The sequence below is a fragment of the Macaca thibetana genome, chromosome 4 (genome assembly GCF_024542745.1).
Source record: "Macaca thibetana thibetana isolate TM-01 chromosome 4, ASM2454274v1, whole genome shotgun sequence".
In the NCBI taxonomy this organism is placed as follows: domain Eukaryota; kingdom Metazoa; phylum Chordata; class Mammalia; order Primates; family Cercopithecidae; genus Macaca; species Macaca thibetana.
In genome coordinates this window covers 127,013,772-127,026,778 of record NC_065581.1, presented here as the reverse complement: position 1 = coordinate 127,026,778, position 13,007 = coordinate 127,013,772, and the positions used below count along the sequence as shown (strand labels likewise).

The 13,007-nt window shown below is 42.6% G+C and overlaps 1 protein-coding gene across 1 annotated transcript in view; it reads left to right on the top strand.

The window, feature by feature from the left end:
* Positions 1–13,007, top strand: part of ARFGEF3 (ARFGEF family member 3) — a 190,354-nt gene that overhangs the window by 98,562 nt on the left and 78,785 nt on the right. Inside the window, exons 11-12 of the mRNA XM_050787319.1 lie at positions 3,687–3,799; positions 4,848–5,758. Of these exons, the coding sequence (XP_050643276.1) occupies positions 3,687–3,799; positions 4,848–5,758 (1,024 nt within the window). The remainder of the gene's footprint in view (positions 1–3,686; positions 3,800–4,847; positions 5,759–13,007) is intronic.

Here is a 13,007-nt window from a genome sequence, read left to right as displayed (position 1 = left end):
TGTTGGTTCTGCTGCCCATTTCAGGAGCCTGAGTTTAAGAGTCAGGGTTCGACAATGAGATCACTTGGACTCGGGAAGGGGAACATCACACACTGGGGCCTATTATGGAGAGGGGGGAGGGGGGAGAGATTGCATTGGGAGTTATACCTGATGTAAATGACGAGTCGATGGGTGCTGATGAGTTGATGGGTGCAGCACACCAACATGGCACAAGTATACATATGTAACAAACCTGCACGTTGTGCACATGTACCCTAGAACTTAAAGTATAATAATATAAAAAGAAAAAAAAAAGTCAGGGTTCGAATCCTCTTTCTGCCACTCACTATGTGATATAGGTAAATCATTTAACTCTGAACTTAAAAGTTTTCTCATGGGTACATTGTTATAATATTCCAAAGGTTGCAAATTCAAAATGCACTAAAGTTTGCCTAAGTACTTTGTAAGTATCAGGTGCTAAACAAATATGTGGTGTACTTATTGCTCTTGTAAGGAAGAGAAAAAACATATGGAGGCTGAAAATAGTTGGTTCAATTCTAGCTGGCCTCCCTCTCCTGCCTGTTTTATTCCTTTTGCCTTACTGGATTCCCAAAGTCCTTCACGTTGTGAGTCGTAAGGCTAAGACGGTGAAGCCTGATGTTTTAAGTATGGCTGCTTCTTTGCTATCAAAATCCTTGTCCTTCATGGCTGGGCTTCCTCAGACCACTGATCGTGTTCTTCTTTAAATTCCATCCCGCCATTTAGCAATTGATTATACGCCCCATCACACTGATTGTTTCACAATAGAATGGGGAACAAGCTTCTTGTCTCCTCAACTAGACTTTTCTGTGTAGATTGCTTCTGTATGTTTTCCCCTAGTATTTAACACTATAATGCTTCAATCAGAATAAGTGTTTAGCAACTTTTGAGTGACTGACATGTGGACCTGAAGACAAAATGTCTACAAAGAGGCTATTTTATAAGCAGCGGCAACCTTTCTTTTCCCCTCAGAAATGACAGGCACTAGAGCAGTCACTGCCCACAGTAGAGCCGCTTGGTACCTGGATGCTAAGTACACACTTTGCGTATAGCATACGTAGGTCTCTAAATGTGTTTTAAATAATTTCCTTTGTACTGCAAAAGGAAGTTAGTTATGTTTTTCTGTTCATCATACATGTTCTATCTTCCCAAGGTCATTTTGCAGAGGTGATGCTAGAATTTGATGGTAGTACCCAAGTAGCACGTCCAGGCAGTGCTGCCCCAAGGAGCCCAGCAGACTAATTGGGGCCAAGATGTTCTAAAAAGCAGCACCTCCACTTTACACGACAAAATCAATCATTTGGGAAAGTTGGTAACCTAGATACCAAAATGTGCAGGGCTTGTGCACACAAAGAAAACCACTGGGTTCCCAGGATGTTTGTTTAGCCTTTTGGAGTTTGTACGCTTGGTGTGTTATTTCCCTGTTCTAGTTTTAGTTTGTCACTCTGCCATATGCAGTGTGTGCCTATTGATCAAGGACATACAGGACATCTTTGGTTTTCAAAGCACAGCCCTTTTTTTGTTTCTGATTTCCCCTTAAAATGAACAGTAATGAAAAAGTACAGCTTGCTTCCTTTTCTCTCCCATGGCTCGGCTTTAGAAGTTCCCTAGTCTTTATCAGACCTCTGGCACCCCAGCCACAGATCCCACAACTCTCATTCCCACCTGAAGAAGCTGAGATTAAAATATCTTTCCTTTTAGTATTTGTCGAGGGTTCTCCAGAAACCTTATCAATCCATCCCTTTCCCTCCAGATTCTGAAGCAATGAGAAATAAGCACAGGATTAATGTGGGAATTAAAATAGATTATCTTGGGAGGCCAAGATGGGCGGATCACCTGAGGTCAGATGTTCAAGATCAGGCTGGCCAACATGGTGAAACCCCGTCTCTACTAAAAATACAAAAAAATTAGCCGGGCGTGGTGGCACATGCCTGTAGTCCCAGCTACTCGGGAGACTGAGGCGGGAGAATCTCTTGAACCCAGTAGGCAGAGGTTGCAGTGAGCCGAGATTGTGCTGCTGTACTCCAGTCTGGGTGACAGAGCGATATTCCATCTTTAAAAAAAATTAGTGAATTTATTAACAGTGAATATCTAATTTATTACCGGTGAAGCTGAATTTTAAATTGTGGTAGAATCCCAGGAGAAAGTGAGGTTTTCCACTCCATCTTTTGGAAATGCACTTATCCTTCCAGCAAGAGATGGAGCATCCTGAGGCTCAGAGGGTCCAGCCGCGGGGCTGCAGGCCTGTAGAGAGGGGGTGAGAGAGAGAGAGGGAAAGAGAGAGCCTGCCAGACTTTAGCCCCAGCATTGTCACTCTTTTTTTTGATGTCAACAAAAAGTGGAAGCTTCATTTCTATTCCTCCCAGAGAGCAGAAATGTTCAATTTCTGTGGTAAGAAAAAATATGGAAAGAGGGAAAGAGGAGAGTCACTTAAAATACAGCTTCTTCTGTGTAATGGACCTTTTCCTGCTTTGCTTGGAGTATCAATCACTTTGAAGATGAATGGACATACAATGGGACGTCTGCTGCAGACACACTGCATTAACCATCTTTCCTTGAATCAATTTAGCCTCAAGTTGACATCTTCTATAGATTTCTACCGTATGTATATAAAAATGTGTTAGAAATGAACAATTATGAACAGTCTACATATGAAAACTTGTGAGAAGCAGTAAATGGGAAGATATGTATAGCTTTAACTCCTTATATTGAAAAACAGAAAACCTTAATGTCCTAATTCTCCAGCTTAGTTAGAAAAAAAAGAATAGAATAAATTCAAAGAAAGTAGAAAGGAGGAAAAATAAGGATGAAAGAAGAAAGTAATGTGACAAGGAAATATAGGGGATTTTAAAAAGCAGAAAATGTTAGGACTGAAAAGATCAAGAAAAATGAAAAACTTTTCTCAAGAGCAATAAAAAAATTTCAAACCAGGTACAAATGAACAGAAATAAAAAGGAAAAAATACCTAACTATAGATGTCACACACATTAAAGAAATAAAAGAGAGTATTTAAGACATCTTTAGAACAGTAAATTTGAAAACCAGGTAAAATGGATAAGTCCCTAGGAAATAATGCAACTTTTGAAAAGTTGGTTCAAGAAGAAATTGAGGACCTGAATAGTCCTATAATCTTTAAAGAAATGGAGGAAGTAGTTGAAGGATTCCTATTAAAATTCTGGCCCCATGTAGCTTTAGAAACAAGTTATACAAACATTCAAGGAGCAGGTAATTCCAATCTTCCATGAACTTTTTCGGTGATGAGAAAGAGGGCATACTTCTCCACCCAGTTTATGAAGCTAGCCGACCTGTTACCAAAAGTAGACAAAAAGAGTCCAGGAAGGTTATATTAAAGGCCAATCTTACTAAAGAACAGAGATCCAAGTGTTTTCTAGTTCTGTGCTAGAAAAGATTTTTCAACAATCCCTCTGAGAATTTTCTTTGTCTAAGCCAGCGCTGAGCTGAGGAGCCAGGAGCCTGATACACACCATATGTCAAGAAGAAAACCTAAATCAGTCTTACTAAGATTGGAAGTTCCAAATAGTTGCGTTTCTCCTTATACTATATCACTCAGTAGGGAAAGTACACGTTTATTTGATCTCACAATTTAAAAACCTTGTGCTTTTTTGTGATACTCACTTTTCTGTTACTCTTTTACCTTTTTCTTTAAGATACTCGGGAGCCCACAGCGTCTCTGTGACTTGGCAGGACCCAGCTCCATTGAATCAGAGTCCAGAAAAAGATCAATTTCAAAAAGAAAGTCTCATCTGGATCTCCTCAAACTGTATGATATTTATCCTTTTAGGTCTTTATTGAGGCTGCTTTTCTGAAGACTTTTAACTTTGCTTGCAAATCCCTGAGATTTTAAAAAATTCTACATTATATGAAATGTGTCTAATAATTCACCCACAAGCTACATGAGAAGACGTACCTCAATTTATTATAATCATGGAACTTTGTATATTTTCATATTGACTTAAAACCAAATGTACCAAGTGAAATGTATAATAATTATTCATTGAGATTTTTTTAGAGAAGAACTTTTGACTTACAATACTGTAGCTATAGGATTTCTTCACATGTAGCCCCCCTAGAAAACTGAATATTATAGGGCTCGTAATAGTTGTATTCACCTACATCATATGTTTACTTTATAGAGGAAGGTCCACATTATCATATAACCATTATCACTATTTTCTATTTGAAATACTGAGCATAATACAAAAGTGAGATTGTTCGGGAAGGTCATAAATGCTCATCGGGAGCTTCTGTTTGTACCCAGATAAACCAGCAAGCCAAGAGGGAGGGTGATTCAATGCAGACCCCCCCCTTTTTTTTTTTTGACAGAGTCTTGCTCTGTCGCCCAGGCTGGAGTGCGGTGGCGGGATCTCGGCTCACTGCAACCTCTGCCTTCCAGGTTCAAATGATTCTCCTGTCTCAGCCTCCCGAGTAGCTGGGATTACAGGCACACACCAACCACACCGGGCTAATTCTTTGTATTTTTAGTAGAGATGTGGTTTCATCTTGTTAGCCAGGCTGGTCTCAAACTCCTGACCTAAAGTGATCCACCTGCCTCAGCCTCCCAAAGTGCTGGGATTGCAGACATGAGCCACCATGCCTGGCCAATGCAGGCCACTTTATCTGAAGATTTTTCTCTCCCACCTAAGCATGTTTGTTTCCTTTATTTATTGCCCGGACCATTTTGCTTTATGCAAATCAGACTATCCGTTTTGAATACTATGCTGTTAGCCAGTCTAACACTCTTGTTCCTTTCAGAGATATTTTCTATATTTTATGCATTTGTTCCGTTTTCTCTTTTGAACACTGTTTAGCATCATGGATGGCATGACCGAAGCATGCATCAAGGGTGGCATCGAAGCTTGCTATGCAGCCGTGTCCTGTGTCTGCACCTTGCTGGGTGCCCTGGATGAGCTCAGCCAGGGGAAGGGCTTGAGCGAAGGTCAGGTGCAACTGCTGCTTCTGCGCCTTGAGGAGCTGAAGGATGGGGCTGAGTGGAGCCGAGATTCCATGGAGATCAATGAGGCTGACTTCCGCTGGCAGCGGCGAGTGCTGTCCTCGGAACACACGCCGTGGGAGTCAGGGAACGAGAGGAACCTTGACATCAGCATCAGTGTCACCACAGACACAGGCCAGACCACTCTCGAGGGAGAGTTGGGTCAGACTACACCTGAGGACCACTCGGGAAACCACAAGAACAGTCTCAAGTCGCCAGCCATCCCGGAGGGCAAGGAGACGCTGAGCAAAGTATTGGAAACAGAGGCAGTAGACCAGCCAGATGTCGTGCAGAGAAGCCACACAGTCCCTTACCCTGACATAACTAACTTCCTGTCAGTAGACTGCAGGACAAGGTCCTATGGATCTAGGTATAGTGAGAGCAATTTTAGTGTTGATGACCAAGACCTTTCTAGGACAGAATTTGATTCCTGTGATCAGTACTCAATGGCAGCAGAAAAGGACTCGGGCAGGTCCGACGTGTCAGACATTGGGTCGGACAACTGTTCTCTAGCCGATGAAGAGCAGACCCCCCGGGACTGCCTAGGCCACCGGTCCCTGCGAGCTGCCGCCCTGTCTCTAAAACTGCTGAAGAACCAGGAGGCGGATCAGCACAGCGCCAGGCTGTTCATACAGTCCCTGGAAGGCCTCCTCCCTCGGCTCCTGGCTTTCTCCAGTGTGGAGGAGGTGGACACTGCTCTGCAGAACTTTGCCTCTACTTTCTGCTCAGGTCTGTAAACAATTCTCTGCTGTATAGTCAACAAGATTATTCAGAGCAGTTTGCCTTAATGGGCAATTACTATCATGCTTATAGTTTGAAGTGCTCAAAGCATATTAATGAATCTTTGGGTTTCCCCAGTTTAAAAAGGGCAAAGACATCTAAGACCTATTAGTGGTGGTTTATTTGAATTCTACAGCAGTCAATGGCTGGAATATGTAGAGGATGAGACTGATAAATGTACTATGAGACTGATAAATGTATAGGATGTAAAGTAAAGAATGAGAAGTAGCTGCATTCTAGAAAGGTGCTACTGATAGAAACAACCTGACAGTCTGTAATTCTTAAAACACTGAATTATCAGTATGCTTCTATGTCTTGGTGTCTAAAATTCATAGAGCAATGTACTTTTGGCGTATCAAAAAGTAAACTATTTTGAATGCTGTCTTGGATCAGTTGTACTCCAAGTCCTCCCAATATCTTCTGAATTCTACTGAACATTCGAACAATGTGTGATAGTCCAGTATAGCTTGGTAACATTGCATTCCCCCATCTCAGACCCTTCCGTATGTTGAATTGTGAATCAGACCATAAACAGTGGTGCTGGGGGAATAGTGGCCAAATTAGGTCAGAGAATCATGCTGGTATTATTGAAGGGAAGGAGAGAATCACTTAGAGTTTTGGTGGAGGAAGCAGACAAAGAATACAGGGAAGTAGTAGCATTTCACATAGTAAATAATTATTTTTAAGGTAGTTTTCTTGAAAGATAATACAGAAAGAAAGCAATTAATGGGTACATAAAATGCATGGTAGGAATAAATGTTTGTGTGATACCAGGGAGGTCATCTGTGCCTTTCCCTCAAATACAAGTGTCTCTTGACCACAGAATACTGAGGCGAATGAATCTCCCTAAGCCTGTGCTCAGATCCAAAGGGCTGACCCTGAGAACTGACACAGAACTGCTAAAAAGCCATGATCACTTGCTCGTCTACCACCTAACCTTGAACTTGTGTTTGTCATTGTGCTTGCTGCATTTATCATAGTCATTTGTTAATGCATCCACCATCCCTTCCACCCTCCCCTCTCTATACTCCGTGCTCTTTGAGGGCTGAGACCTTGTCTCACTTTTTATTTTCTAACAAAGAAAACTTCACACACATACATGAAAAAATTGTAGCCCAGTTACTGGAACTTGGTTAGAAGCTGACAGATGTGTAGCTTAATAAGTATCTTTAAGAAGCTGACAAATTGTCCTTTTTCAAGAGGACAAGTAAAAGACACTTAAATCTCCGTATATATAAGGAGGAACTTTTTGTTTTGTTTTGTTTTGTTTTGTTTTGTTTTGAAACGGAGTCTCACTCTGTCACCCAGGCTGGAGTGCAGTGGCGCAATCTCGGCTCACTGCAAGCTCCGCCTCCGAGGTTCATGCCATTCTCCTGGCTCAGCCTCTCAAGTAGCTGGGACTACAGGCGCCCATCACCAAGCCCGGATAATTTTTTGTATTTTTAGTAGAGATGGGGTTTCACTGTGTTAGCCAGGATGGTCTCGATTCCTGACCTTGCGATCCGCCTGCCTTGGCCTCCCAAAGTGCTGGGATTACGGGCGTGAGCCACTGCCCGGCCGGAACATTTTTAAATATGAGAATGATCCAAAGTTGTAGCAAGCACCAAAGGAGACACAAAATTTTTACTCCAGAAATTTTCACATGACCTAGAAAAAGATGTAAAGAGAAACAATTTCTCTACTTTCCTAATTTTTTTTTTTGGAGGCAGAGTCTCGCTCTGTCGCCCAGGCTGGAGTGCAGTGGCCCGTCTCCACTCACTGCCCTAATTCTTATTTCCTAAGAATTTCACCCCCTATTTCCTAATTTCACACTAATTTTTAAGGCTTCCTAACATAACTTTTTTCCTCAATATTTTTTCTTTTGGAGGTAAGTATAACAAATGTTGGATTTTTTTATTTGTGTGTGAAACAAAATTCTGTTTCATTGGAAGACTAGGAAAATGTATATCTTCTTAAAAAATTATATTTTTCCCTAATATCTTTTATACCACTGTCATTAAATTTGACATTCTCTTATTGAACATTCTAGGGGTATGTTTTGTGCATGTTTGTGTCTGTCTCTCTGTCTTTTTGTCCATCTCTCTCTCCCTTTCTCTCTCTCTCTCTCTGTCAGACACACCCATGCAAATCCTCCTTCAACCAGCATTTATAGAGAAGCTGAATTGTACTATATGCTAAGGTCCCAGGATATGTACAGCTTATTCTCAATCAATATTTATTGATTGTAAATTGATGAAGTTGTTCTTTGGTCTTTCTTTTTTTTTTTTTTTTTGTAACACAGTCTGACTCTGTTACCCAGGCTGAAGTGCAGTGGCTCAGCCTCCCAAGTAGCCGAGACTGTAGGCACCACCACACCCAGCAATTTTTTTTTTCTTTTGTAGATATGGGGTATTGGCCAGGCATGGTGGCTCATACCTGCAATCCCAGCACTTTAAGAGGCTGAGACGGGTAGATTGCTTGGGCTCAGGAGTTTGAGACCAGCCTAGGCAACATGGTGAGAACATTTCTCTACAAAAAAATACAAAAATTAGCCAAGCATGGTGGTACACCTGTTATCCCAGCCCCTCAGGAGGCTGAGGTGGGGGGATCACTTGGGCCTGGGAGGTTGAGGCTCCAGTTAGCCATGTTTGCACCACTGCCCTTCAGACCCTGTCAAAGAAAGAGAAAGAGAGAAAGAAAGAGAAAGAGAAAGGGAGGGAGGTAAGGGACGAAGGGAGGGAGGGAGGGAGGGAGGGAAGGAAGGAGAAGGGGAGGGAGAAGGGAAAGGGTCTCACTATGTTGGAAAGAAGGAAATAAAAGAAAGAAAAGAGATGAGGTCTCACTATGTTGTTCTGGCTGGTCTCGAACTCCTGGGCTCAAACGATCCTCCTGCCTTAGTCTCCCAAAATGCTAGGATTACAGGAATGAGCCACTGCACCAAGCCTTTAGGTCTCTTAAGATGTGCAGTAGTTCATGAGCTGAAGGAGTTGTACATAAAGCCTCTCAGGTTGTTCTTTGGAAGTGGTTGGTGGATCCTTTGAGTCTCTGCCTCTTCCCAGCTGGGAATATTCATATGGAGAGGTTTGGCAGCCTTGGCTACTCCGACCAGCTTGGTGTCCCTTGTACCAAGGCAGAGAGCCCACCAAACATGGTTAGTCCCCAGAATAACTGTGTATCAGAGCTCAGCATGGCCACTGGTTGCAGTAATAATTATGGCCTTGAGCCATCAAGAAATGGTAAAATTATAGTTAGGGTCTTCTATTTAAAATTAACATTATCCAGGAGGCTGAGGCAGACGGATCACTTGAGGCCAGGAGTTTGAGACCAGCCGGGTCAACATGGCAAAACCCCGTCTCTACTAAAAATATAAAAAATTAGCCAGGCATGGTGGCGCATGCCTGTAATCCCAGCTACTCAGGAGGCGGAGGCAGGAGAAACGCTTGAACCCAGGAGGCAGAGGTTGCAGTGAGCCGAGATTGTACCACTGCACTCCAGCCTGGGCAACAGAGCTACTCCACCTCAAAGAAAAAAAAATTCAAATTATCCATACAAAATAACTCCACTGCCAAAGTTTCAGCACAATATATAAAATTTAGCTCTCAGATAACTTCTTTATCAACACATCCCCAGAAATTCCAGATGAATGAATTGTCACAGTGGTGAGGACTGACTTCCAAGGGACCATCTTCATTTCTTATGAGAATTAAGAAACATAATCCTAGCAAAGTCTTTTTAAAATTTGAGGCCAAAGCAGGTCTTCAGTTTTGTGTTTTTGTACCTTTCAAATCAATACTTATTTATAGTATATGCAAAATAGGGCTTTTGTGAATTTTTTACGTGGCCAGAATATGGCCCTATAAATGTTGCAGACTGCCCAAATTTTAGAGTTCCATAAATTTCCCATCAGACCAAATATGTTTTATGAAATTATTTTTTAAATGTAGAAATCCATACGTTGAAAAGAGACTTCACAAATGTTGGTTGTTTTCGAATATCATTTTTATTGACTGTAATTTAGTTGTAGGTCTATTTAATTCAAGTGACATCACAATATTTTCCTATTCAGGAGTTGGACTCTCTTTCCAAATTACAGACCCATCACTCTGTGATCCTGTTACCAACAGCTGGCTGTCTTCCATCACTGCTGTGGTTCAACTGGTAGCACTCATCGTTGCTTTGGCTACCCTCCAGCCACTGGGTGCTGGCCCACGTCCATCTCTGGACTGAGGCATGTTCTCTTGCCCCCTGGCAAGTGCCACTTCCATGATTAAAAATTAACAAAAGAGAAACGTAGATGCTCCACTGAGACAGGGAGATGGCAGATTTCCTTTGTTCTTCTGAGAGAATGTTATGAAAGTAAAAATAGAAGAGAGGGAGAAGGGAAAGAAACTGTCTGAGTTTCTCATTATTTATTTTGATGTCAGAAGCGTCAAACCTCACTTTGTCATAAACATCCATCGAGCCTTCATCCCTACCCTGTTATCAGGGAGCTGCTTTCTTGGCTGAATCACAGTCACTCAGTGTTTCTCAGTGACTCCTATCTTCAGACAGCTAATATGCCATTGAAATGAGCCTTCTTAATTCTACAGGATTCAAGAGAGCCTTTCTTTTCAAAGCAATTAAAGTTTCATATGGTAAGGGAGTTTGAAAATGTTTGGGCAAATAAAGTACGTTTTTTATAAAGACAGTGCTTGACATGAGCTGTGATCACTGCAGAAATGCCTCTTTGATCCTGGATAGAACAAAGTGACATCTGTGTAAGGTGGCTCCTCAGCACTAAAGGAAGGTCCCAGCCTTGTACAGCAATTGATCAAGGGTCATGGGCACTGATTTTGGATTGCTGTTCCTTAGATTACTGGTTTTCAGTTGCAGTCTTGTGACTTACTGTAACCAAATGTAAGGCTATCATAATGCTGCAAGCAATATGATATTTATAAAGTACTAGATTTCCTGAAAGATAGTATAGCAAGTATCAATCTCAGTTATATAAGATATATCTATTTCTTTACATTAAAACAAAGCTGACTCTAGCCCCCCAGCCTGCCTAGCAGGGAGAACATTTGGTCTCTGCCCTCCCTTTAGTTCTAAACCCGGGGTCAAACCGGAAGCTGGAGTTTGTGTGGTATCTGTAAGGCCCCTCACCTCTTATAGCACCAGGGAGCCTCCATTATCTCCAATCATTGGCTCCCTAAGCGTCCTGTGATTTTGCTGCTGTTGTCTGCCCTCCCCAGGGGTCCTACCAACCCTGCAGGTACTGCCAGGCGGTGGGCAGCCCCAGACCTGCAACCTCTGCCCAGCCTGGGCTCTCCCTTCTCTGCCTCACTGCTTCTTCCCCTGTCTCTTTACCCTCTAAGGAGTGGGCCAAAGTCTCTGGAAGGAGCTCTGGCTTTGTGACTATACAACCAGGAAGGCATTTATGCTGTTACCAAGCCTCAGTTTTTTTCTCTGTGGTTTAAACACCTTAAAAGATGGCAAATACAAGTTTACCTTGCTATCTTTGTATAATGCAGAAGGTAAAATTACAGGAAGAAAACCTCAAATAAGTAAATGAGTATGTTATGCTGCCTCTGTCAGTTAGGATTAGGTTTGTTTGCATATATAGGAAATGCAGATGATGGCCTGGTGCAGTGGCTCACGCCTGTAATCCCAGCACTTGGTCAGGGGAGTTCAAGACCAGCCTGACCAACATGGAGAAACCCCATCTGTACTAAAAATACAAAATTAGCCGGGCGTGGTGGCACATGCCTGTAGTCCCAGCTACTCAGGAGACTGAGGCAGGAGAATCTCTTGAACCCAGGAGGCAGAGGTTGTGGTGAGTTGAGATCACGCCACTGCACTCCAGCCTGGGCAACAAGAGTGAAACTCTGTCTCAAAAAAAAAAAAAAAAAAAAAAAGGCAGATATTACTACAAAAGGAAAGAGATTCATTTCCTTTCCCCTAAATTGAGTCTGAGGTCTGATCTCCAGAGCTCCACAATGATCAGGGACCCAGGTGCTCCTGTCTTTCTGCTCTACTTTTGTTAATAGGTGACTGTCATCCTCAGGTTTCCTCATGAACCGAGACAGCTGGTGCTGGCAGAGCTGCTGGCTTCTCATCCATAGTCTGAGCAAGAAGGAAGGGGGCAAGGCTAGCAAAGGAGCCACCTGAGAGCTAAATACAGCTGCTTTCAGGAGCTGTCTGGAAGAGCCACACAACTTCAAGTTCACTGACCCCTCCTAGGAGACAGGGCACGTTGCAAGCCCAAGTAAAGTCATGATTCTATTACCAAGTAAGAAGAAAATGGTTTTGTATAGTAACAAGCAGTTTCTAATACAGCACCACATTTTGTTTTAAAAACCAACTATGGATTCAGAGTTATCCTTATTGTAATGTCATTGGTGACTTCCATTCTTGAATGTTGTCTCAGACAGAAAGGGGGAGAATGAAACCAATGTTCAGAAAGTTTATATAGACATAAATATGTCTGAGCTCTAACTTCAGGAATTTTTTTAAATTTTATTTATTTATTTATTTATTTATTTATTTATTTATTTATTTTTGAGACAGAGTCTCACTCTGTCACCCAGGCTGGAGTGCAGTGGCACAATCTCGGCTCACTGCAAGCTCCGCCGCCCGGGTTCATGCCATTCTCCTGCGTCAGCCTCCCGAATAGCTGGGACTACAGGCGCCTGCCACCACACCCGGCTAATTTTTTGTATTTTCAGTAGAGACAGGGTTTCACTGTGTTAGCCAGGATGGTCTCGATCTCCTGACCTCGTGATCCGCCCACCTCAGCCTCCCAACTTCAGGAATTTTACATAGGCACACATGTATACATATCTGGGCTCTAGCCATTTCTCGCCAATAGCTGTGACCATGGGCAAGTTACTGAGCCTCCTCTCCCTGCCTCACATTGCCTGCCTGTAATGTAAGTATGATAAATGGCAGTACTTACTTTATCTATTCTGCAGATTAAATGCAATAGTACATGCAGGTGAGGATTCCTCCAACATCTACTGTAGTGTGAGTGGGTGAGCCAACAGAAAGATTCCATTCAGAGTGGGCCATCTAAAATCTAAATCAGTGATGTTGCAGGAAGAACCCTGGAGTGGGGTGAATTGATTCTGAGTGTTACTGTAGGAGCCTATGCGTGGGAAGGGGTGGAGTAGAGGGAATGATGGATGGCATGGTTGTCAAGACTCTAAAAGGACCTGGCATTGGATGAGTTGGCCATCTAGAG